We start from the raw sequence: 25,681 nt of genomic DNA, 5'->3' as shown, positions 1-25,681 counted from the left end.
TCTTTGTGCAAGGCTTTCTTTTAACAAGTGTGCTGAGAAAGAGCACTTGCCTCCTCTTCAAAAGGTGAATGTTTGTTTGAGGGAAGTTGAACAATGGACCAGAAAGTCCTACACCACAAATGCCCATTTTCCTGACAGACCCCTCTCCTAGTATAATGCTGCTGTCTGAGATACTGTTTGAGATAGGATTCAGACAGCAGGGTTAGAATATTTAACCTAGATGATGATACGAAAGTCGGAGGAGTTGTAGACAGTGAGGAAGGATATGGCAGGTTACAGCGGGATATAGATAAGCTGCAGAGCTGGGCAGAAAGGTGGCAAATGGAGTTCAATGTAGCTAAGTGTGAGGTGATTCACTTTGGTAAGAGTAATAAAAAGATGGATTACTGGGCTAATGGTAGACTACTTGGTAGTGTGGAAGAGCAGAGGGATCTTGGTGTCCATGTACACAGATCTCTGAAAGTTGCCACCCAGGTAAATAGTGCAGTGAAGAAGGCATATGGCGTACTGGCTTTTATTGGTAGAGGAATTGAGTTCCGGAGTCCTGAGGTCATGCTGCAGTTGTATAAGACTCTGGTGCGGCCGCATCTGGAATATTGTGTGCAGTTTTGGTCGCCATACTATAGGAAGGATGTGGAGGCACTGGAACGGGTGCAGAGGAAGTTTACCAGGATGTTGCCTGGTATGGTAGGAAGATCCTATGAGGAAAGGCTGAGGCACTTGGGGTTGTTTTCATTGGAGAAAAGAAGGTTTAGGGGTGACTTGATAGAGGTGTACAAGATGATTAGGGGGTTAGATAGGGTTGACAGTGAGAACCTTTTTCCACGTATGGAGTCAGCTATTACAAGGGGGCATAGCTTTAAATTAAGGGGGGGGTAGACATAGGGATAGGTTCTTCACTCAGCGAGTCGTAAGTTCATGGAATGCCCTGCCAGTAGCAGTAGTGGACTCTCCCTCTTTATGGGTATTTAAGTGGGCATTGGATAGGTATATGGAGGATAGTGGGTTAGTGTAGGTTAGGTGGGCTTTGATCGGCGCAACATCGAGGGCCGAAGGGCCTGTACTGCGCTGTATTCTTCTATGTTCTATGTTCTATGTAAAAACAACCTCTGTCTTCAAAGCAGGGAAGTTTTGGTACAACAAAAACAAAATATTCATTCCTGTTTTACAAAGAAGATCATGGACAAGTTGGTTACACTCTATAAGGTCCTCATTAGTAACCTGTCCTCAGTCAATCTCTTGCTTTACGGAGTATATAAGTGATGGTGGTATGCCTCGTTTATGCCTTTATGTGCACATTGGATGCCCATTTGATGAGCTCTAAAACTGCAGCGGGGTCTTGCTGCTCGGAGGTTTGCAGTTGCCAATCCGAAAGCTGTAGCATTTGTCCAATTAATACTATGTGGAGGTAAATGAGCGTTGCAATTATATTCAGCATTTTTTAGGGTCACTTTGTAAAGAAGCCCACTTTATTTAATATGGGTAATAGTGTTATATGGAATGCTGCATTTGTTTTCTAATATTTATGTCTCACTAACATCCAAAAAATGAAGGTTTTGTTTTGATTGCTTTTATTTTTTAAGTGGTTTGACAGATGATCAGTTTCTTTTCCTGTCAGTGCAAGTCATAAGATGATAGTAAAGGGGAGGGGGAAAAAAGTTTTGTTAAAAACGCATTCATAAATCATAAGTTTCATCTCTTGGGGGAACCATGCATTTCCTTTGCTGCTTGCTGCTATGGAAGCAAACCTGTGTCCCAGAATGTTATGCCATAGTTTATGAAACCTTCGTCATCATAATCCAGCACCAGTTACTTATGAGAGTGACTCTTTCCCATAACATCACCCGCTGAATTAAGTTTTTTTTAGCTGAAAGTTAAATCTTTTTCTTCTGTTGGGAGTAATGCCTCTTGTGTTGATCTCCTCATATATAAATAAACAGTAATGCTTTCCCTCCATTTTATTATCGTGCCACAAGTGAACTGTATTCACCGTGGGCGGCACGGTGGCACAGTGGTTAGCACTGCTGCCTCACAGCGCCTGAGATCCGGGTTCAATTCCCGCCTCAGGCGACTCACTGTGTGGAGTTTGCACGTTCTCCCCGTGTCTGCGTGGGTTTCCTCCGGGTGCTCCGGTTTCCTCCCACAGTCCAAAGATGTGCAGGCCAGGTGAATTGGCCATGCTAAATTGCCCATAGTGTTAGGTAAGGGGTAAATGTAGATGTAGGGGTATGGGTGGGTTACGCTTCGGCGGGGCGGTGTGGACTTGTTGGGCCGAAGGGCCTGTTTCCACACTGTAAGTAATCTAATCTAATCTAATTATCAACACTTCTCAGAGAAAGTATTGAAAAATGATTGAATAAAAGGCCCTTCAATACCCCAAGCACATTTCTTCTCTCACCATGTTTGGTGTATCATGGAGCTGTCCCTACTCCTTCACTCTCCTGTGAGGGATAAAACTTTCAAGAATGCGAAGCATTGAGAATTGTCCCTTGATGTGAAGTAGATGGAAAATTCATGTGATATTATCATGCTGGCTGTTCAACAGTGGTCAGTTGTGTTCACAGAATTAATTTCCATTGCGTTCTTTGTAGTATTTGATCTAAAATGCTTGTGTTTGTGCTAATGATCTTACCTTCATCTCATGCAGGAGATTATTAATTTGACTTTTATGACACTGCTGTGATGGACCAATACCATAATATAGTTTCTGAATCTGGCAATTGTTTTTTGATTTAGTTATTTTTTTAAGAAAATGTAGAGCAAATCAATTTCTAATTCACTAAAACAGTTTTTATTATAGTAGACAATAACTTACAAATGAGTGCTTCCTTCATGAAACCTCATAGAAAGGGAACATGTATAAGGAGTCACCAGGGAGATCAATGTAGCATGCAGTTTTCTCTGTTTTAGAGGTAATTAATAGAAGGTCATGTGGAATGTCTTTACTTTCTCTGCTTGAAGAACACTTAATTTAGAAATTATACCCAAGAATGCTTTCTTCATTCTGCACACTTTTTTTAGAATCATTAAACACCCGTCTTGATTCTCCATACTAACTTCTATGTGCAAAAAATAAAGGGTTGGTCGAGGATGTTAAATTGAGTTGCACCACACTAAGATGGAGTTTTAATTGGCAACAATCCTAGTAGTTAACAGCAATGAGGAGGTGTGTAAGTAGCTGACATAGCACTGTGAAGGTTTGGCCAAATTGGCAAAAATTTGATGAAACTTGCGTTATTTGGGCTTACTGTGAGGAACTGCAAAGTCTGCGGTTGCAAAAGGGACAAACTTGCAATCATCTGAACATCCAATTGAGGAACAGGATTAAGTCAAACAGCCCTCTAGCCCGCACCACCATTTAATACGATCATGATTAATCTGCTATAATGTCAAATCCACATTTCTGCCTATACCAATAACTTTTCAACCCTTTACTTCGCAAGAATCTGTCTACCTTTATCTATGTCACACCACCTTTTTCAGAAAAAGAGTTCCAGAAACTTGTGACCCTCTGCAAGAAAAAGAATTACTTAATCACTGATATAAATGGGTGATGCCTAGCCCTAGATTCTCCCATAAGAAAACCTATTGCCTCCACATCTCCCCTGTCAAAATCCATCAAAACCTGTCAGGATTTTATATCTTATTCAAATTACCTCTTACTCATCTAAACTGTGAAAGCATGTGACTGATTGATTGAAATACATCTGTTGCAATGGCGGCTGATTGGTCTGTCCTTGTTTTCCGCCTTCCTCTCATACCTGCTTTGCCAGACGCTTCCAGGGATGGACAGTCAGTGAGTCAGTCACATTCTTCCATAAATAAGCTGATCAGTACTGTGCACAGTACTCAATGCAATGCTTCAATTATATAGAACCAGATCTGGAGTACTATAAACAGTTTTGGTCACCTTAATCAAGGAAAGACATGAATATGAATATGTTGGAGGCAGTTCAGAGAAGGTTTACCAGACTAATACCTGGAATGGTGGATACAAGTCCAATCTTTCCTCATTAGGCAACCAACTATTCCAGATATTATTGGAAGGAGGTAGAATGCAGGGAAGGCCCAGTCAGCCACCACAGTAACAGATGTATCTCAATCAGTTAAAATGCTTTCACACTATACACTTTGAAGATATCCAAGACCATCAAAATCTCAGGAGTCTCAGTGAGCACTTGCAATCTGGTGACACATTTACCCTTCCACAATGACTTAGTTATGAAAAATAGGTTAGATTTCACATGTCTGAAATACATCATAAAGGGGAAATCCTGAAACTGAGTGCATTTGCGCACCATATAATAATCACATAGGATTTAACTTAAACATTGCAAATCAAACTTGTTTGTTATCACTTTGATAGCATTTGTGACCATTTGAGTTTTGTCCAGAGATCTGTCTGAAAGGATGATGTAGGCGCCACTGGCTCCTGCTAATTATCAACCTCCTTAGGCACTTCCCACTGCCCATCCCAGGTAGCTGTGCAAATACATACAAGTTGTATAATGTCATGGAGTTAGGTTGGAAGAAAGAATACAACTATATTCTTGGGCATTGTAATCATTTTTTTCTAGCTGCAATAAAAGGTAGAAGTTAAAAGGCCCTGATCCCTACCAGATTGCAATAAAAGCAAGATTAGAAACACTTAGCAGTCAAGTGATCAGAGTCTTTGATGTACCCTAATGCCTCATTTCCTCTGGGATCTTCTTGTTGCTCGCAGCAGCCAGATATCTGTCTGAGGTAATAAGTCCCTCCTACCATCATCATGCAGAGCCTGTGCCTACGTAGTACACAATTACTACCTTGTGCTTCTGTATAAAAGCATGTATTGGGAGGAGAGACTTTTCGAAATGGGTTCCTTCCCTTTTCTTCCTCTGTAGCTGGGAATGGAACAAGAAAAGAAATCTCCCCTCATACTGCAGAATGTAGAGAAATTCTGTGAAAGTTGATTAAAGCTGTGATTTCACCTTACTTGAATGCAGCTTGTTAATTTAGTGAATAGCATTTTTGAATTTAAGGCTGACGTTTACAGTAGAGAACATCACTATTGGGTTTCTGCAGGGCATAATATCTTTTTAGAGAATTTGTTCTTGCAATAAAAAAAACCCTTTTTCTTGCATCTAAGAACCTATTTTTAATTTTGAGAATTCTGAGAAATCAGTTTTGTAATTAGGTCATAAGTTATAGTCGAGAAAAGACATCCCCTGGGTTCAAATCCCACCACAGCAGATAAATTGAATTCAATAAAAATCTGGTTTATGACCAGAAATCAATTGTCAAGGGAAAAATCCATCTGATTCTCTCGTGTCATTTCGGGAATGAATCTGCTATCCTTTTCTGGTCTGGCCTACGTGTCACTCCAGACCCACAGCTAAGTGGTTGACTCTTAAACTGCAATTAGAGATCAGCAATAAATGCTGGCCTAATTAGTGATGCCCTTACCCTGTGAGTGATTAAAAAAGATCATTAAAAACAGAACAACGCCCTCTACTTCCATCAACGCCCCCACTTCATCCAGTATTGAAGATGGTTGGGGGTCGAGAGATGTGAACAGATCACAAGAACTATGTTTTGGTCCATATCATGACATCACCATTGCATGTAACAAAATATAAGCAACAATGGAAAATTCTCTCCGTGCACTTTGTAAATGGCATACTGTTTGCCTATAATAGAACCCCACTCCCACTCCTTACCTATGCTATAGCTAATTGTTGCATCTGTATCAGATAGAAGATGAAAGGCCTCCTGAATCCTTGTGATGCTGGTACAAAGACAGCTGCTATTGTCAAATTAGTCCAGGGAGGTGGTGCATTTTCTCAGATGTTAACCCAGGATGACTTATAGTGACAGTCAGTATAATTGAGGAAATTAAACACGATTCACTAGATCCTGCAAATTCCAGTTGACTTGTTTACCAGCCACATCCTTTATATTTTTCAGATGCTGCAACACAGAAACAATGAAAAGGAAACATCAGATGAATTAGAGGCTAAAGGAACTAATTTGCAACGGTAAAATTTGGCTTATCTATACTTTGATGAAATATTGTAGCCAAGCAAAAAATTTAATTGTAACTCAAGTAATATTTAGCATTAAGTAGGCACATGTTTACTACCTTTCCAGTTTGTTGTTAAGTTTTGAAGCTCAGTCAATGTATAGGTTAAATATTAATATGCTGAGTTGTTTCTTAGATAAAACTTTGCAATAAGAGGAGTAGGCCGTTCACCCGCTCAAGCATGGATGATCTGCACCTCGAGTCTAGATTAGAGTGATGCTGGAAAAGCACAGCAGTCAAGCAGCGTCCGAGGTACAGGGAAATCGATGTTTCAGGCAAAAGCCCTTGCTGCTCCTCTGATGCTGCCTGACCTGCTGTGCTTTTCCAGCTCCACTCTAATCTAGACTCTGATTTACAGCATCTGCAGTCCTCACTTTTGCCTGCCTGATCTGCACCTCGACTCTACCCATCTTTGCTCAATATTCATTTATATCCTCACATGCGAAAATCTTTCGTCATATTGAAATTTTCAACTGACAAAGCATTGAATGCCTTTTGGGGGCGAGGGTGAGAGATTTTTAAATCAATCTCTGTGAAAACATGTTTCTTTTGTCTTAGTTCTAATTTTAATATTATACCCCTGTAAGATTTAGGGCTTCACTTTAATTATAAGTAGTCATTTAGGAGTAAATTCTCCAAAGGAATTCCCCCACCAGAGTCCCTTTGCCAACCAATCTCCTGACATACAGCAGAATCTTTTTCCCTTTTTACTTTGACATTTCTTGTCAATTGTCCTGATGAGTAAAATGAGAAAGCTTTCACAAAATGTGACTTTTTTCAATAGCACTTAACTTTAATTGCAACACCTAGATCAGTTACAATTATAGATGTGAGTTGAGAGAGCAGGTTTAAAATTTGCAATTTCTGATTACCTACAAGACCCATGTCCTACAAGACAGATATGTTTTCGTGGGTTTTACAGAATTTAAGTTTATCAAAGCAATTATAAGAGAAATTATATTTAATAAAAACAGTAGTTTTCAATCAATCTGATTAACTAGGCACAAGTCTCTTGTTCCCTTCTGTTAACTAAAGTTCTCCTTCTATCTTCCCTTGTGCATCAAACCACTAGTCATCACCATTTCATAACCGTGTGTCATGATCAGAGACATTCTAGCCTCTAACTGGCATATTGTGCATTAACAGTGCAATCTTGGATGATTTGGAGATGCTGGTGTTGGACTAGGGTATACAAAGTTAAAAATCACACAACACCAGGTTATAGTCTAACAGATTTAATTGGAAGCACTAGCTTTCGGAGCGCCGCTCCTTCATCAGGTGGTTGTGGAGGAAACAATTGTAAGACACAGAATTTATAGCAATTATATTGTGATTTACACATGAAAGAAGTGAAACTATCATGGTATCCGAACAGATGAAAGACTCAGCAGACAGTCAAGGTATTTTTCAATGTTTAATTTCAGTTACATCACACTGTAAACTTTTGCTATAAATTCTGTATCCTACAATTGTGTCCTCCACAACCACTGATGAAGGAGCAGCGCTCCGAAAGCTAGTGCTTCCAGTTAAACCTGTTGGACTATAACCTGGTGTTGTGTGATTTTCAGTCTTGGATGAGTTGGGTCATATCTGCCAAATTTCGTATTCATTTCTTTAAAAGTCGTAATCACCTTTGTTATTACTTCCTGTTTCTCCTGATTGAAATTTTTTGGCAGCTTGTCTCTCTTAACTAACTCCACAGATCATTACCAAGATAATGTGACACCAATTAAGAAGTATGCATCTGCTTAGAATATACAGTGTCAGCTCCTCGTGATTTAGTATTATTCTAAATGATACACCTAAATATTCTTAAAAACCTATCAATACCCTTTCTTTAAAAGACCCATGCATGACTCCATGATGCTAAAACGGATTAGAGTTCAAACTATCTATACAAACTGTCATGCACATCTTTGTTACATACTTTGTTACAAAACGAGCCATTTTAAAATACAGCGTGCTATGTAACAGCAACATCCACTTCAATAACATCTCCTCATTTTTTGAGCCTATGCTTCTATTAGCTTGAGCCATAACAGCCATAACATTATAAACCATACTTTTGACCCGTACCATATCGTTTTCTTCCACACAAAAGTTATTTTGCAACTAACCACAATTAAACAAAATATAATTTGATTCTTCATTTGATTAATCTGAAATGATTAGCTATTGAAAAATAACTCAATTCTAAAACCTGCTCTGCATTCATCTATCAAGTAAATTTGTTATTCTATATGTAGCCATCATTTTATCATTTTTAACATCTCAATTAAGGCATTCCTCAACTTCTTGCAGGAACAATATTGTTTTCCACCCCAATACACACACTTTGTGTAGATTAAAGGCAGTGAGGTGTTAACTACCCTGGACTGAGGAGTGATAATAAAGAAATTTTAAACATTGACCCAAGAATATCCCTGTAATTATTGCCTCCTATACAACCAACCCCATACAGTTACATTGTTACATTGATATCTCCCTAAAATTCTGCACATGCATATGACATTATTCTTACTAAGTACAGAATAACTTCTGGTCTGTAATTGGTAATTGAGCAAGGTCTTGATCTTCTGCCAGTGAATTTGTATATTTCCAAAACTGTAATTTTCTGAAATCTTTTGTTATATTAACATATTAGCAATAGCTTTACCATCCTAACTAGAAAATTAATAGTTGATAGTGTTGTTTGTTCCTATGGATGATGAGGTACTTGTCCTTTTCTTTCATTTTTACAAAGAGAAGATAACTCCTTTTTAAATGGATCATTTTTAGGGCCAAATCAGTTTCTTCCATGTCTGAGTTTGAGAGCTTGTTGGACACATCTCCGTATTTACCTCCACCCTCTACACCCCTGCCAAAAGGTTTAAATGATCTTGAGGAGCTGAACAAGAAAAACTGGAAACACAAGAATGCTAACGGTGCATTATTAAATGAAAAATCAGAAAGTGCGTTGATCAACCAGTCAGATGTGGAGATGCCTGCAATTTCATCATGGGATTTCACTATGACAGGAAATCTAGTTAACCCACATCTCAACACAAAACAAATACAGAGGAGTTACACAGCACCAGATAGAACTGGTATTCGCATTTATTACAGTCCACCAGTCATGCGTAGGATGGATGGTTCTTTGGTTCAGAACAATGAGGGAAAGATTATGATTGAACCAGGTTTTCTGTTTACCATGGCAAAACCCAAACAAACTGAGGACATGGAGTTCCATCCAGAGAAGGTGCGCAATAAGTGGTTTAATAACTTTTCCAAGCACCGGGATCTGTTGGAAAGTGGCACTGGAGAACATCCTGTTTCTGTTTCTACTACTGCTGCGGTTACTGGGTTTCCATCTGCGCTGCATGATCTGCAAATATCAGGTAATATGAGTGATGACATGAAGGAGGCTGCCAACTGTGTCAGAAATGTTATTTGTACAAATTCAATGGAAAGGAAGGTTAATACTGCAAGCCAGACTGTTGCAGTTATCAGTGTGGGCACTCAGACCACCCGAAGTATTAGTATTGGGCTGCAGACCGAGAGTCCAAGATCGATCTCGAGTAGCCTGCATCGGTCGTGGGCATCCAGGGGCTCCTTACTGATGCCAACCCAGAGTTCACGGAGCAAACAACTCTCTTCATCACTGGAAAAGGTGCCAACTAAGTTTGAACGCCCTTGCTGTTCACCCAAGTATGGCTCACCAAAGTTGCAAAGAAGAAGCTCATCGAAAATAGATCATACAAGAGAGCGGAGTCCATGGGCTATGTCTCATAGAGGACAAAATGAGTCAGCCTGGGCTAGGTCAACTACTACAAGGGATAGCCCAGTGCTCAGCTCAATCAATGATGGATTGTCCAGTTTGTTCAACGTTGTTGAACATACATCTGGAAGTGTCGACTCCATCTGGAAATCAAGCCAACATGAGACGAAAACGAAAGGTGATACATCAAGATATGGGATTGTTCAGGAGTTTTTCAGAAATGTGTGTGGCAGATCCCAGAGTCCAACAAATGGAGCTGACAAGCCACTCAAAGATCCAGTTTCTGAAGAAAGTGTCCGAAAAACAGATGTGGCTGCTCCTCCGGGCCAATCACAGATAGACAGTGTTTCCCGAATTGTAAATAAAAGACTTCCCAAGCAACTGAACAAGGAGGACCAAAAACCAACACCCTGTCCAGCGCAGGGAGCGAAAGATCCAGACCCCCGGGATGCATGTGGAGCACCTGGTCTACTTGAGGTACTGCTTTAATGGGAGTGTTATCTTCTTTGAAATATGTCATTAAATTATTTTCCAAATTCTCTGCTCTGGAGCTACTAATATTAATATAATATGTCTGAAGTAGTATAAGGTCACACAGTTCCAGCACAGAAAGAGGCTCTATGTGCTTGTGCCCTTTAAAATATGTCAATTGGACAGTGTCCTTAGGTTTATAAAGTAAATAAATCATCAATTTTCATTCACTCATATCTAAAGTCATTAGCTGAAAATATATATATATATTCAATATTAATGTTGTAGATAAACTGCTTAATTGTAAGTAATAGATTAAATTGAATTGGTGGGATTCAAAATGGGGGAATAAGACATTGACATGGGCCCATGGTTTGCTTCTATTCATGGATCTGATGGAGAACATCATGTAGAGCTCAGTGATTCAGTCATACAGTGAGATCTGTAATTCCAGCATTGAGAATGTCTCTCTCTGAATTTACTTTTATATTGCCTTAGGTTAATAGTTTTTCACTTCTAGAATTGTAATGGATTTCAATACCCTCATCATTCCACCCCAACCCCGTGACCCCTCTGTGGAAAAGGTTGATGGGGGTGGAGTAGGGGCTGTAAAATTGAACATCACGGCAAGGCCATGCCACTTGTTGCCTGTCTTCCTTTGAGTCAGTTGAGTCTCCTCTAGGTAGTCAAGTGAAAAGCTTCTTCCTCTCGAACCCTGCTAGTTTGTTGTGGTTTAGAGGGGATCCCTCCAGCAGATGTCCTCCTCCCATTAATCCTCATTACAGCCTACCAGCCCAGCCCCAATGGAAATACCCCATTCATTTTCTAATTCAGTTCCAACTGTGGGGACTGCCTGCAGTTCGGGCAGTGATGACCACTCCCAGTGGTACCATTGGCACTTGAAATTTGACAGCTGTTTAACTAATCAGCAGCTGGCGAAGGTTGGACTTCCTTGAAGATGAGATTAGACATTTTGTCCTGAGTCAATTGATGGCCCGGCAGTCATAAAATCAACTCGGACTTTGAAACACATACAAAAGCAGGCTCACCCCGACTTTTGCAACTGGTGGTCTACTCTGATGTCATCATCTCCACATATAAGTTTGGCCTTGGGTTAAAATTAAAACGGAACTAATGCGAAGGAAGAGTTTTCTGTTTGATGACTAAAAGGGAATGAGTTTTGACCATCTGAAACCTATTCCTAAAATATGAAAACTGTCCCTCCTAATTAACAATATCACCAAAGAGGATATAAGATGTCCATTGTGAAAAGAAGGAAGAAAGGTCACACTTTGGATTTTTATTTTTCCCAGTTGGGACATGCAGTATATAGGTAGTGGAAGGAGTTTTATTCTGTGCTTGTTTCTTTTCTGGAGATACATGATGATAACACTGGGAAGCTGAACTGGGAGACATTGCTTTTCTGAGCACTAATGTTCCTCAGTGTAATTGCTCTGGTGATGTTGGCATTACCTGCCCACTATTTCTCTGTCTACTTGTTTCATTGAAGTGTGAACACATTTATTTTAAATGGGATAGTTTCTAAATGGGATACTATTTGTTAAAGTGCTTGGTCTGCCATTACCAATTTTAGTTTCTAGGTGTAGAATTTCACTTTAAATATTGTCTCCTAATTATACAAATGTGTGTGTATGTATGCAAGGTGGATTTTGCTTTGCAGATAGAATATTCATGTGGTATTTCATTCATGTTCTCATGCAGGAAACATCATGTGATTGTGCATCTCAGTCACTCACCTCCTGCTTTCCATCCAGATCGTCGGTTCGCCATTCGTTATCACAGTGTAAATCACGATCTTTACCTTCAGACCCTAGCGTGGCTGACGATAAGTCAGGCTGAATCGTGAACTATGCCGGGGCAAGGAAACAGCTTTACGTGGGCTAAAATAATCTCTGCAACTTCTGCTTTCTCTGAGAGCTTAAGTGAATTTTTCAGAGACATTTAGAAAAGATGTTCAGGTTTTATTGTCGTGGTCACTGTAGATTGAAAGGTAAAAACTATAGAGGCAAAGCTGACTATTGAGTGATCTTTATCAAGAAAATCTAAGGTATGTAAGTTATAATGTGTAGGTGCTGGATCATTTCTGTAATAGCTGTACATAGATATTCATACAGCAGGAGTGTTAAACTAATTGTCATAGACAACAGTCTCGACTTTTTTAATTAACATCCATCTCTGCGCTACTCTCTTCCAACTGTCATTTATGATCTATAGATGTGTCTGAGGCAAAGGAGGTGGACAAGACTTCAGTTGCTATCGTTACACTCCATAAACATCTTTAACTAAGAGGAATAAATATTTGTAGCACATGTTTCGAATCACACATTAGGAAACTCAGAGATCCCACGCACAAATCATTTCCAATTTAGTTGTGTCTTGCCATCATGTGTAAAGATAGCAACTAGCAGACTAGTTGCTATAAACTAGCAGAGTTCCTGTGGTGTTTCTGCCAATGTGTCAACATGGAGAATGAAATTTGACTTGAATGGAGAAGCTGTGTGGGTGGTATTACATCAGTCACCTGCTGCTGTGCTTGATATTCTATCTTATTGAAGTCAATGGGACTAAATGTTGGATGATAAATATATCAGGCAACCAATTTGATACCAGCTGTTTGTACCACTGCTCATGGCAGATTTCAATCCCACACTGGAAAGAGACCTGTAGGCAATTGCCCTCTAAATTTGTTTCTGTTGTACATGGCCTGGTCAGTGAATGCTTGACACCATTAAGCTTTGAGCAACAATGCACTCACGCAGTGTCTTAAAGGAAATATTTAGGAGTGGCCTGTGTGATGCATTCCAAGTTGCTGTGCAATTGTGCCTAGCTTATCTGGAACACTGCTTATAAATGTTACTTAAACAATGTAGTCATAGCTCAGTTGGTTGCTTTGCAGATTGTGAATACTTCTAAGTTGGAGACTGCAGGCCATAGACTAGCTTTCTCTCTCATTTTTGAATTGTTTTTGATCTGTAACAAAAGTTTCTTTTCTAACAGGTAATAAAATTGGATCTGGGAGTAAAATAAATTCCCACATTACTTCTGGCCTAAAAGCTTGGGGCACACATAATCCAGTTGTACATTATTCTTCCTGATGATAAATTCTATCAGGAAAATGACATCTTTCAAAGAAAAACCATTAAACTGGAGAAGGAGACATTTATGCTCCAGCTATAATAAGAATGAAGCAGTCAGCTGTGTGCTATAAAACAGGAACACCTCTTAAAGATACATTAATTTAAGGAAACCAAATGAACTCCGTTATCATCATTTAGACTGTTTGAGTTATTTTACATTATTGCTTTGTGACATACTGGACAATGTGGGTTCTATGGGTCAAATGAACTGTTTTATAAATTGCACAACAATCCGTGATTGATGGCATTCAAGTACTTGAAGGGGAAAGATCATCAGTGAGGACATGCATAGCAACATCATTTCACAGATGTTTAAAACCCTAGAGTCCACAGTTTAGCAGGTGGGAAGCAAATACTCACTGAGCCAGAGCACAATGGGGCGGCACGGTGGCTCAGTGGGTAGCACTGCTGCCTCACAGGGCCAGGGACCCAGGTTCGATTCCAGCCTCAGGCGACTACCTGTGTGGAGTTTGCACCTTCTCCCCGTGTCTGTGTGGGTTTCCTCCCACAGTCGAAAGATGTGCAGGTCAGGTGAATTGACCATGCTAAATTGCCTGTAGTATTCAGGGATATGTAGATTAGGTACCTTAGTCAGGGGTAAATGTAGGGTAGGGGAATGGGTTACTCTTCGGAGGGTTGGTGTGGGCTTGTTGGGCTGAAGGGCCTGTTTCCACACTGTAGGGATTCTAATTTTAACTACCCATCGACATATTGGGTGAAGGCAAAAAATAAAACTGGCAGCAAGGGTCCAAGTCTGAAGCGTGTGTGATAAACTCTTTACATATTCATATGTAAAGAATATGTAAACTGGTCTAATGCCAGTTTGAGGTCCACTCTGCAGTATTACATAGAGTTGGCTGTCTTCAGGATAGAGCTAGCTATTTTCAGGAAATCTAGGTGTACATTTGGACCTTGTATGACACAAAAAAACTAATTGCTTCAGATATATTTGGTGGGTATGTGGAGCTGGGAGGAGTGGGAGTACATCTCCCGCAGCCCACATTAAAACCTTGGAGACCATTGTTCGGGGTTTTCTTTGCTACTGACCTGCCTGAGAATGTCTGTCAGGTGTTCACAGCTGATTATTTCAATGACCTTGAGGTGTGAGGTTTATTTCAGGAGCCTCGTCTGATCAGCGGTGGAGATTCTTCAGCCGTTTATGGGTATCCAGGACTTTCAGGCCATTTGACTACCGTGTTTTTTTATTTGTCTTTTTATTTGTATTATCCTTAGTGTAACCTTAGAAAAAACTGAGTGAGATGATTGCACAATTAGATTGTACACGGCACCACATTTCAGCACTGTTGCATTAGAAGAGAGATTGTATCTGAAAACCACTGAAAAAGAAAGTATAAGAGTGCAGATATACGGTGTCAGCTGACCTCCTACAAAATGCAGTGCAGGGATTTCCTCAGCTTCCCAAAGGGGACTGGTGTCGGCCTAGTCCCAGTATAAGGCAGGAGGAAGGGAGTTGTTTCACTAATTGAGTTTAAGTTAGGCACCACTTTTTCAAATGCAACCAATCTATTTCTCTCTCACAAAGCCAGCTTTTGCATTTGATTATCAGTGTGGGGAGTCCTAGTACACTCCAAGGGCTCAACTGATGCAGTGGCTGACTTAACAAATGGGCCATAAAGCATTCACCTGGAATTCATTCTTAAAACTGCCTAAAGTCATTTTCATCTTTCATTTTGTTGCGGTCAAGTTCTCCTTATATCATAAAATCCTTCAACATACTGCCAAATCAGGTACAACCCATCTTGCCCACTGCCCTCCTACCACTTCCACCTTCATTATTCTACTCCCCCATACCTCATTTTACACTTCTCAGTCCTACCTCTGACAGTGGAGTATCAAAGTGGTGCTACTGAATTCTCAGCCTATTCTACATGACACCTGATATTTACTTCCACTAACTCCAGTAGCACTGAATACTGTATTAGACATTGTATGTTGCCATCAATCTAAAACTACCTGTTGTGCACCATCACCCAAGATTAATTTGTAGTCCTGAATCTTTTGTGGTAGATTAGATGTCTGACTCAATTTAGTAGCCTGTGGAAGTGAATATGCCCATCTGTTGTAGAACCTGTACAATATTATTTCCTATTAATTTAATGGAATACATTTGGTTCTGTAATTGTTTGCAGATCTTTTCCATCAGGTCACTGTTCAATTGAATGTTACCCCATTTTGTTTGTTGATTTATATTTGTCCTATCTTCTCTTCCTCCTCCTCCTCAGTATCTGCATGAATCCCTGTATTGCTCATCTGTTAGTGAGACCAGATCCCTTCCACACGCAGCTTCCTATTTCCTTTCCTAAGTTATCAACCTGTGTTCCTGTCTCTACCTCCTCTTCACCCCTCCCCACCATCATTTTCAGTTAGTCCTTTCTGTCCTCCATTTCCCCTCTGTTTTATTTTGCCTTTCTTGTTATATCACTGTTTGCCTTTTAATATCACTGTTGACCCTTTTCTTTTCTGTCTTCAGCTATATTCCTCATTCCTGCTCTTTTTAAATCTTTGCCTTTTGTTACACCATTCCCTATAGCTTCTCCTGGTTACTCTCTCTCAAATGTACCTCTTCTATCGAGCGTCAGCCTTTATACAACTCTCACTTTTCTTTGTGGTCTGTGACCCTGTTGTTCTCCTTTTCCATCTTCCTACCAACTTGTACTTTCTCCTTATTCATATTTCCAATCTAATATTCCATGTTTCAGACTTGCAGCCTTGCTATTATTCCTCCTGTATCTGCATTATTTAGCCTCTCTTCCCGTAACCTGTTCCAATCTGGGTTCCTTTGTTATTGTCTCATCTACAACTTGCTGCACCTCTACTTCTTTATAAATTACATTCTATCATCTTTGCTACCTTGATTTCCCCTTTCAAGCACCTTTCTGGATTTGTCTTTCTTTCCCATGATTCTTCCCATGACTCCATTTCTCCCAATTCCCAATCGAGACATGTCCATATCCATCTACATCTGCCTTGCACTGACCTTCCCAATATGGCTTGTCATAGAGATGTACAGCACGGAAACAGCCCCTTCGGTCCAACTCATCCATGACAACTAGATATCCCAACCCAATCTAGTCCCAGCTGCCAGCACCTGGCCCATATCCCTGCAAACCCTTCCTATTTATATAGCCATCCAAATGCCTTTAAATGTTGCAATTGTACTACTTCCACTACTTCCTCTGGTAGCTCATTCCACACACGCACCACCCTCTGCATGAAAAAGTTGCCCCTTAGATCTCTTTTATATCTTTCCCCTCTCACCCTAAACCTATGCCATCTAGTTCTGGACACCCCCATCCCAGGGAAAAGAATTTGTCTACTTAACTTATCCATGCCCCTCATGATTTTATAAACCTCTATAAGGTCATCCCTCCACCTCCAACGCTCCAGGGAAAACAGCCCCTGCCTGTTCAGTCTCTCCCTATAGCTCAAATCCTCCAACCCTAACAACATCCTTGTAAATCTTTTCTGAACCCTTTCAAGTTTCACAACATCCTTCCGATAGGAAAGATAACAGAATTGCACACAATATTCTAATAGTGGCCTAACAAATGTCCTGTACAGCCGCAACATGACCTCCCAACTCCTGTACTCAATACTCTGACCAATAAAGGAAAGCATACCAAACACCTTCTTCACTATCCTTTCTACCAACAACTCTAATTTCAAGGAACTACGTACCTGCACTCCTAGGTTTCTTTGTTCAGCAACACTCCCGAGGACCTTACCATTAAGTGTATAAGTCCTGTTAAGCTTTGCTTTCCCAAAATGCAGCACCTTACATTTATCTAAATTAAACTTCATCTGCCACTCCTCAGTCCATTGGTCATTAGTTCCCCCATTCTCTTTATGTCTGCCTTTCTTCCCAAAATATCTTCACTTCCTATTCCAGTTAGTATTTTATCTTCTAACCTCATCTCCATGCCCACATATAATCATTTTTCTATCAGCTTTGTCTCTCAGTCTATTTCTTTGTGGTCCCTTTTTCCAATGCCCCCTTTAATTTGGCTCCAATTTCCTGTTTGTTTTTCCCTTTGCTATTTATTATGATTTTTTTCCACATTGCCCCTTCAATATGTGCTCTCCACCTGCCCCTACGTTATCACTCCCAAACTGGTTTGCATTGTGCATTATAAGTCTTTTAGTTTCCCTTTTATTCCTATATATCACTATTATTTTCCTTCTCTTCATAGTCTATTTCTCATTTTCAGTCTACCATGTCGTCTGGTTGTCTGGCCGAACTTGTGTTCCTTTTGTATCCATTGCCGCTTACACTCCCACTCTTCGTTGTTGTTTGAATATGTATGTCTCTTTCCCCCATCCCCCTCACTTCCTTAACCATTGCTAGAAGTCACATGACACCAAGTTATTGTCCACCAGCTTTATTTAAGATCTCAAATTTTCAAAGTGCTGCTCCTTCGTCAAGTGAAGTGGAGAAAGAACACATATGTGTCTCTCTCCACTTCAACTGATGAAGCAGCAGAGCTCCAAAAGCTCATGTTTTAAAATAAACCTGTTGGACTATAACCTGATGTTATGTGACTTCTGACTTTGTCTTCTCTTATCCACTCCCCCCATCACACTCAATTCCATATTGTCATCCATCACATTTAATTTTAGTTAAACTTACCATGTCCTTCTGTTTAAGTTACCCTGCCAATTTTTCTTCACAGCCTGTCTTTGCTTTTCTTCCTGTTAGTTCTCCTAGTCTGGTTCATATGCTGATTTGGTTCTTTACCCCATTTCTCACCCAGTCCAGTTTCAGGTACTCTTGTCTTTCTCTTTGGCTTTCTTTCTGACTGTAGTCATCTTGGCACCTTCTCAATTGTCCATTCCAACCTGGTTTCCTATTTCTCATCTTAATTTGTTTCACATTCCCCACATCTCAGCCTGAAGCGTTTGTGTGCCTCGATTTCTTGGCGATCAAACAGGTTGTCCATGTGGAGCTTCAGCGGTTTCATCGTCTCATTGGGATGGGTACATTTTTAACAGAGGTGTCTGCTTAGTTTTACCACCAGAAATTTGGATTGGCTTCCTGCTAGGACTGATTGCCATTTGCCTTTGCCTTCTCCACTGTGGGTTCCAAATGGATATGCATCTACTCTCAGCAGACATAGGTTCTGCCAGACCACTTGGTGACAGTAAGGTACAGTTCTGGGGTTATCCTGGAACAGCGCCAGAAATGTTTCTAAATTCCTGGAAATGATGTGATGCAGGGAGAATCCCCTTTCCACATCATGACAAAACTTTAAGTGGGGTGAAAACTTTCGAACCAAACTGCACCCCTTCCCCTCCCCACCCCCCCCCCCCCCCCCCCCCCCCCCTCCCCCGGACCCCAATGAGATTCTTCACTGAGCAGACATTTTCTAGTCTTAAAATGATTCTTAATTTGTTTTTACTTGTTTTCCTACTCTTCCCATTAGACTACACTACTCATTCTCTATCCAGCCTCTCACTGTAGCTCTGATTCTAAGTCTGTCTCCTCGGCTGACTCCGTCTCCATACTTCTGCATCTTCATTTGACTCCCCCCTCCAAATGAATTTCTTCCCCATTTCACTTCCCCATCTGGCTCCCACTGAGATTATCCTATTCAGCACATTAACCTTGGTCATTTCCACCACCTACAGTCACAATCCACCACCAGAGATATATTTCCCTTCCACCCCTATCAGCATAAGGCAGAGATGATTCCCTCTGTGACTCCCTCATTAAGTCCATGCCCCCCACCAACACACCCTCCAGTCCCAGCACCAAGCCTTGCCACGGTAAGAGGTGTAAAACCTGTGCCCACACCTCCCCCCTCACCTCCATCCATGGCCCCACAGGATCCTTCCGCATCGAGCAGAGATTATCCTGCACATCCAAACACTTTATCTACTGTGTCCGTTGCTCTCAATGTGATCTCCTGTACGTTGGGGAGACAAAACGCCAACTCACAGAACACTTCAGGGAACATCTCTGGGACACATGCACCAAACAACCTCACTGCCCTGTGGCCAACTACTTCAACTCCCCCTCCCACACCACCAAGAACAGGCAAGTCCTGGGCCTCCACCACCACCAAATCCTAGCCATCTGACACTTGGAGGAAGAACGTCTCATCTTTTGCCTTGGGACCCTTCAACCACACAGCATTAACGTTGGTTTCACCAGTTTCTTCATCTCTCCTCCCCCACCTCATCCCAGATCCAACCCTCCAACTTAGCACCGCCCACTTGAACTGTCCTACTTGTCCACCTTCCTTCCCACCTATCTGCTCCACCCTCTCCTCTGACCTATCACCATCACCCCCACCTGCATCTACCTATCGCCTTTCCAACTACCTTCCTGCTTCCCCAGCCCCACCCCCACCCTTCAGTCTCCTATTTATCTCCTCCACTCTCTATCCCCACATTCCCGATGAAGGACAATTGCCCGAAAATTTGATTTTCCTGTTCCTTGGATACTGCCTGACCTGTTGTGCTTTTCCAGCGCCACACTTTTCAACACCCACTGAAATTTCTCTATGCAGATTTCTCTTGATCCTTAGCAAGCAGTCTGTTTTCCTCTTGTAGTCAGGATTCCATCGCGTTTCCCCTCACATTCTTTCTGCTTTCACTTGCTTGAGCTGTTTTTTGAACTCCATGTGCTTCCTAAAATGAATTCTCTAGCTCCCTTCATTCTCATTCACTAATTTTATTTACCTATGACTTCTTTTACCAGTCTCCTCCTCATAATTGGATTCCCTATAATGTTTATAATTTCTTTATCCATTCAATTGTATCAGGCTTTTTCACAATGGTTATCCCTACCAACTTGTCTTTCTCTGCTTCCGTCTCCTCCACTTTAGCTTCCTTTGTCATTGTCTTTCCATGTTAATAATGCCAACTATCTGTCTTTTGCTAGCACTTTTCCTGTTATGGCTTCCACTCTGACCTCCTTATTCACAACCTGACCAATCCAGCTTTCCTGATGATTTCTCCTCCAATTGGTTTCCAATGTCATTGCCTTCCCATTTTATTTTCCGTTGCCTACGCATTTAAACCTCACTTGCCACTATTCCTCCCCTTCTTGGTCACTCCAGGAGTCCTTGTCATTGCCACCTTTTCTGCCTTCCCATCATATTTACTCCATTCAATCTGACTTCTCTTGATCCGTACCTTACAAGTCAGGCTTTCTTGAGCAGTTACCCAGCGTCCTGTGCAAATTCTTCTGACATATGATTTAGAATCTGGGAGAGATCTGACCAACTTAGCCCAATAGTTACCCAAGAAATACCAGACAGATAAATCCTCATGTAACTCCTGGCTGATGAGGCAACCGACCGTCTTCCTACTACCTACTGACTGATCCTCCACCTCAAACCTTCTGCTACCCCCAACTCTCCCACCCTCTGACCAAGTGACACAAGTGAATGCCCAGACACTACCACCCCACCATATCCCCAAGTTCTCTCCAATCCCATTTGTCTGAGTTCTCTGGGCCCCCAACCTCCCATTGGCTTTCTGAATCCTCCCCTCCCATCATCTGTTTTCCAACTCTCCTACTCTTCTTCCCCACCCCACCCTCAAATTGTCTGGCACACCATATCCTCCAGTCCTCACTCCAACACTGCCAGCCCCACCTTTTGACATGCTGATTGACTCTGCAGCCCAAGCCCACCCCAAATCCTGACTATCCACCTCCAGTGTACTGATGCTTCTCCCACTGAAGCTCAAACTACTCTTGACCCTGTCCAGCTGGATTTAAACCAATCTCACCAACACTATCCATAGCATCCATTCACTTTCTCTCATTCACTATCAAATTGAAAAGTTATTGAGATGTCCCAAACCTTTTCATGGTGTTAGTGAATGCAGGTTTAATAGAATATGGTGGCTTCTGCTGTGAGCAGGGAGTATGGTTTAATTCCCCTTGACTGTATTGTCCTACAAAGAAGGACTCTGTTATGCTTCACATTTCTGATGAGGCCGTGTTTGGAATCCTGGCCAGAAGTGCAGAGCCCAGTTATAGCATTTAAAAAGAGGGGAATGGAAATCCAACAGAAATTGCAGAAGATTTGAGCCATAGTTTTCTGAGAGAATTGATCAGATTGTGATTTATAGAACCAAATGGAAATAGACCCTTTATTTCAACTTGTCCATGCTGGCTAGATGTCCTAAGTTAGTCTAGTTCCATTTGCCAGTATCTGACCCATATCCCTCTAAACCCTTCCTATTAAACCACCCATCCAAACGCCTTTTAAATCTTGTAATTGTACCAGCCTCCACCGCTTCCTCTGGTAGCTCATTCCATATACGTACCACCCTCTGCATGAAACAATTGCCCCTTAGGTCTCTTTTAAATCTTTCCCCTCTCACCTTAAAACCATGTCCTCTAGTTTTGGACTCCCCTAACCGGGGGAAAAAGACCTGGTCTATTTATCCTATCCATGCCCCTCAATGATTTTATAAACCTCTGTAAGGTCACCCCTCAACTTCCGATTCTCCAGGGAAAATAGCCCCAGCCTATTTAGCCTCTCCTTTTAGCACGAACCCTCCAATGCCAACAACATCCTTGTAAATCTTTTCTGAAGCCTTCCAACATCTTTGTTATAGCAGGAAGACCAGAACTGATTGCAGTGTTCCAAAAGTGGCACGTCCTGTCCAGCCGCAAGATGTCATCCCAACTCCTATACTCAATGCACTGACCAATGAAGGCAAGTGTACGAAACGCTTTACTACCCTGTCTACCTGCAACCCCACCTTCAAGGAACTATGAACCTACATTCCCAAGGTCTCTTTGTTCAGCAACACTCCCCAGGCGTAAGTGTATAAGTCCTACCTGATTTGCCTTACCAAAATATAGCACCTCACATTTATCAAGATTAAACTCCATCTGCCATTTATGGGTCCATCCAATCAAGTTCCAGTTGTACACTGAGGTAACCTCCTTCACTGTCCACTACACCTCCAATTTTGGTGTCATCTGCAAACTTAATAACTATGTTCACATCCAGATCATTTGTACAAATGACAAAAAGCGGTGGACCCAGCACGGATCCTTGCAACACACTGCTGGACACGAGCAGTTTCATATAATTTGAGAAACTCAACACTGTCCAGTCAGCTTGTATGTTTTTTAAAAATACATGAGAAGAACCACTGTTTGTAAGTTGTTCACCAAATGTTCACCTAGTAAGTCAAAAGCCATTGTTTCAGTTGCATGTTACTACATTCATTTAAGATTATATTTGCAGACTCGCACAGGGCAGGGCTCCATTATGTTCAGACTTTGTTATGAAGTTTTGGATAACCTTTAAGAAATATGGGTTCAAACTTAAGGGAAAAAAGGGCAGTTAGTTGAGACATTTTAAAATGATTTTACCTGATTAAATCAGGCCTCATAAATCATACTGCCTGTAGCAAATATTCTGACTTGTTTTGCATATACCATGTATCTATTTTAGATTATACTTTAATTGACAAGTGACTGCACATAGTCAAGAGTATTGTTGGATAATAGAGCTGTGATTTAAGTGACTAATGTGAGAAAGGTCGTACTATAAATGCTCTTAAAGCAATGAGACAATATTAAGGTACCTGCTCTTTCCATGCTTCTATTACATGATTTAAAAGTTATTAATGTATATCAGTTTTATAAGCTTCATTGTTTTCTATGTCTTTGTCGTGTGTATATATGAAAGCTATTTAAATTCCAAAATATCTGATGGTCATTTTTGATTCTTGATATATTTAAGTTTTTCTAACATTAGTATTTTTTAGTTTTTGTAATGTAAGACTAGATTTTTAAATCTTTGTTTTTAGGTGACCTTTTAATATAAAAGTTCAGCATATGTTTGTAAAAATACCTTTTAATTATTTATACTGTTCATAGAAAAAAAATTGTGTATAATAATGGAAAGAAAAACATATATCTAGGTATTTGTACTTAGTTTATGCATTACACCATGCAGGAGAGATAAAGGACCTTGGCACAGCCACTGTGGCTTTTGGGTGAACTGCTTTCAAAATCTTAAGTTATTGGAAATTATTATAGAAATATGTACTGATTATTTTTATTATATGTAGCATTGACTGAAGAATATAAAGTACAATGAAATGCTGTTTTCTGTACGTTTTGAGTTTACATTCTATGCATAAACTTATGTATTTTTTGAGTTTTGTGGTATAAATCTGCAACTAGATAGTTTTAAGAACTTGATTATTTATGTATTTCAAAGAAAAAATGGAGGCTTTTAGGTGCCTCTTGTAGTAGCGTTTACAATACACCAAAAGGACAATAATTGTCCAGTAATTATGGAAAAAACCATAACTAATTGATTTTTTTTATGAATAATACCTGAAATAAATTTATATGTGAAAATGAATTAAAAGGCACACCCAAAGGTCATTCTGGCCATGCCAGAGTTTAACAGTCTTTGTATGATGACATAGTACTTCACCTGCATGATTTTGCTTGCACACTCATCCACAATACCTAAACCCTGTCATCTCCTTGAAACAACATTGAACTGAACAATAAGATTAATTCAAAACTGTTGTTCGTGATTTCCAAGATGTGTCAAATTGTGGTAAATTATTTAAACTGCCTGTAAATATAAAACAGAACAAAGCTTGTTTGCAGAAACAAGTTAGAACTAATTTAACATTTTGCTGTACTTTCAAGAAAACAGTCAACATAACAACGAAGTGTTTACAATTTGTTTAATAAGTATTAATTGTTGTGTTCGCTTTGTGAAATTTGTGGTTGATGTTATTTTGATTCCTTGAGAAAACATTTTAAAAACTGCTTTAAAAAAGAAACCTTTTAATCCGGGTATTTTGGAGTAGAATCTGAAGGCAGCTGATTTTTAGCCATAGATATCTCTGCTCATGTAAAGAAAATGTTGTTGAATTCAAGGAGTTCACAGTACAAGAACTTATACTGATGTAATGTGTTTTCTTAATAAAATATCTCTGTTCAAAGTCAGGTACGTTTTTGTGTTCATTGTTTATTTTTATTATTTAAATGCTGGAATCTTTTTTCCACACATTTAAGGAAAATGTGTTCCATGAGCAGGGTTTGGATGTTCCTTGTTTATTTCAAGAAATAAGTAATTTCCAGAAACCTGGAATCTGGAAATACCCTTTTTAAAGGTTCATTTCCAAAACACAAACATTTTTGCTCATGCTTAATTAGTTGCTATCATATTAAAATCTTGAAAAATGCAATTATGCCAGACTTGTAATTTTACTGTTACATCATTCTCTGTATATACAAAGATATTTGTCAGTGGAGTGACAGGTTGAATCATTTCTTTGTATTTGTCACCATATGTTCTGATCTAAATGAATTGTAGATTATGGGAGTCGAAAGTGGTCAAAGCAATACCCGAGCACTAAATACAAACTATTGGACGCCATCTCCACAGTTCATTTATTCACTCAGCTGCGAGCAGTGCCAGAAAGTTTAATGGATTGAGTACAGCCTTGTTTAACACAAGAGGTTACGTTTTTCAAATCTCCTCATACCAAAACCTTTAGATTGTCCAATAGTGTATTTGTCACTTATTCAATTTATTTATGTAGAACCCTCACAAACAACAGTTGATTTTCTTATCATTTTTCATTTTCATGAAAAAATCAGTAAGGTAATTTAGTTATAAATCCTGCAGGATAAACCACTTATTCAGACCACTTCTGTTTACACCCTGCCAAGAATATTTAATTTCTTTGCTATTGATGTATCAGTTAGGGTGAATGCTAGTTAAATCTAATCCCTTGTAGTGACATACTTAATAATCAAAAACCAAGGAGCCTACATCCAAGCTGTAAAGCCATTTCGCACCTCTCAAACCTGGTGAGAAAAAGACTGAGTAAGATGAACAGAACTTGACTCCGATTTCAATGTGTGCCCCGGAAATGGATCTTGTGATTTGAAATGGTAAGTGCTGTGAAGCTGAAACGCTTTGAGAAATCTCATAATAAAGAACTAATGAAGGATGCTTGTGTGTTGTGCAGGGTGCAATTGTTGCTGTCCTTGCAAAGGCAGCTATAGAACAAAGGGATTATTTAATGTGCTTCAATCAACAAGCACAGGGTTTCAGCCCTATTTTGAATGCAATCCAAAGTGTCATTCAAGCAAAAAAAAATGGAAATAAAGGCGAAGACACAGCTGAATCTTTCCTTCGGAAATGAACTCATCCAGATTATGTCACCATAGGAACCACAAGCTGCCTCTTCTAAATAGGTTAG

At 40.1% G+C, this 25,681-nt stretch overlaps 1 protein-coding gene across 4 annotated transcripts in view; it reads left to right on the top strand.

Annotated features, from left to right (window-relative positions):
- LOC140463097 (microtubule cross-linking factor 2-like) overlaps positions 1 to 18,763 on the top strand; it is a 117,205-nt gene extending 98,442 nt beyond the window's left edge. For all 4 annotated transcript variants that reach the window (XM_072556820.1, XM_072556819.1, XM_072556821.1 and 1 more), the window contains 3 exons: positions 5,947 to 6,017; positions 8,840 to 10,295; positions 12,012 to 18,763. In XM_072556820.1, the coding sequence (XP_072412921.1) occupies positions 5,947 to 6,017; positions 8,840 to 10,295; positions 12,012 to 12,149 (1,665 nt within the window). In that variant the 3' untranslated portion in view covers positions 12,150 to 18,763. The remainder of the gene's footprint in view (positions 1 to 5,946; positions 6,018 to 8,839; positions 10,296 to 12,011) is intronic.
- Positions 18,764 to 25,681: the final 6,918 nt, after the last annotated feature.

Source organism: Chiloscyllium punctatum, chromosome 37 (genome assembly GCF_047496795.1).
Source record: "Chiloscyllium punctatum isolate Juve2018m chromosome 37, sChiPun1.3, whole genome shotgun sequence".
NCBI lineage: Eukaryota > Metazoa > Chordata > Chondrichthyes > Orectolobiformes > Hemiscylliidae > Chiloscyllium > Chiloscyllium punctatum.
This window is presented reverse-complemented; position numbering and strand designations above follow the sequence as displayed.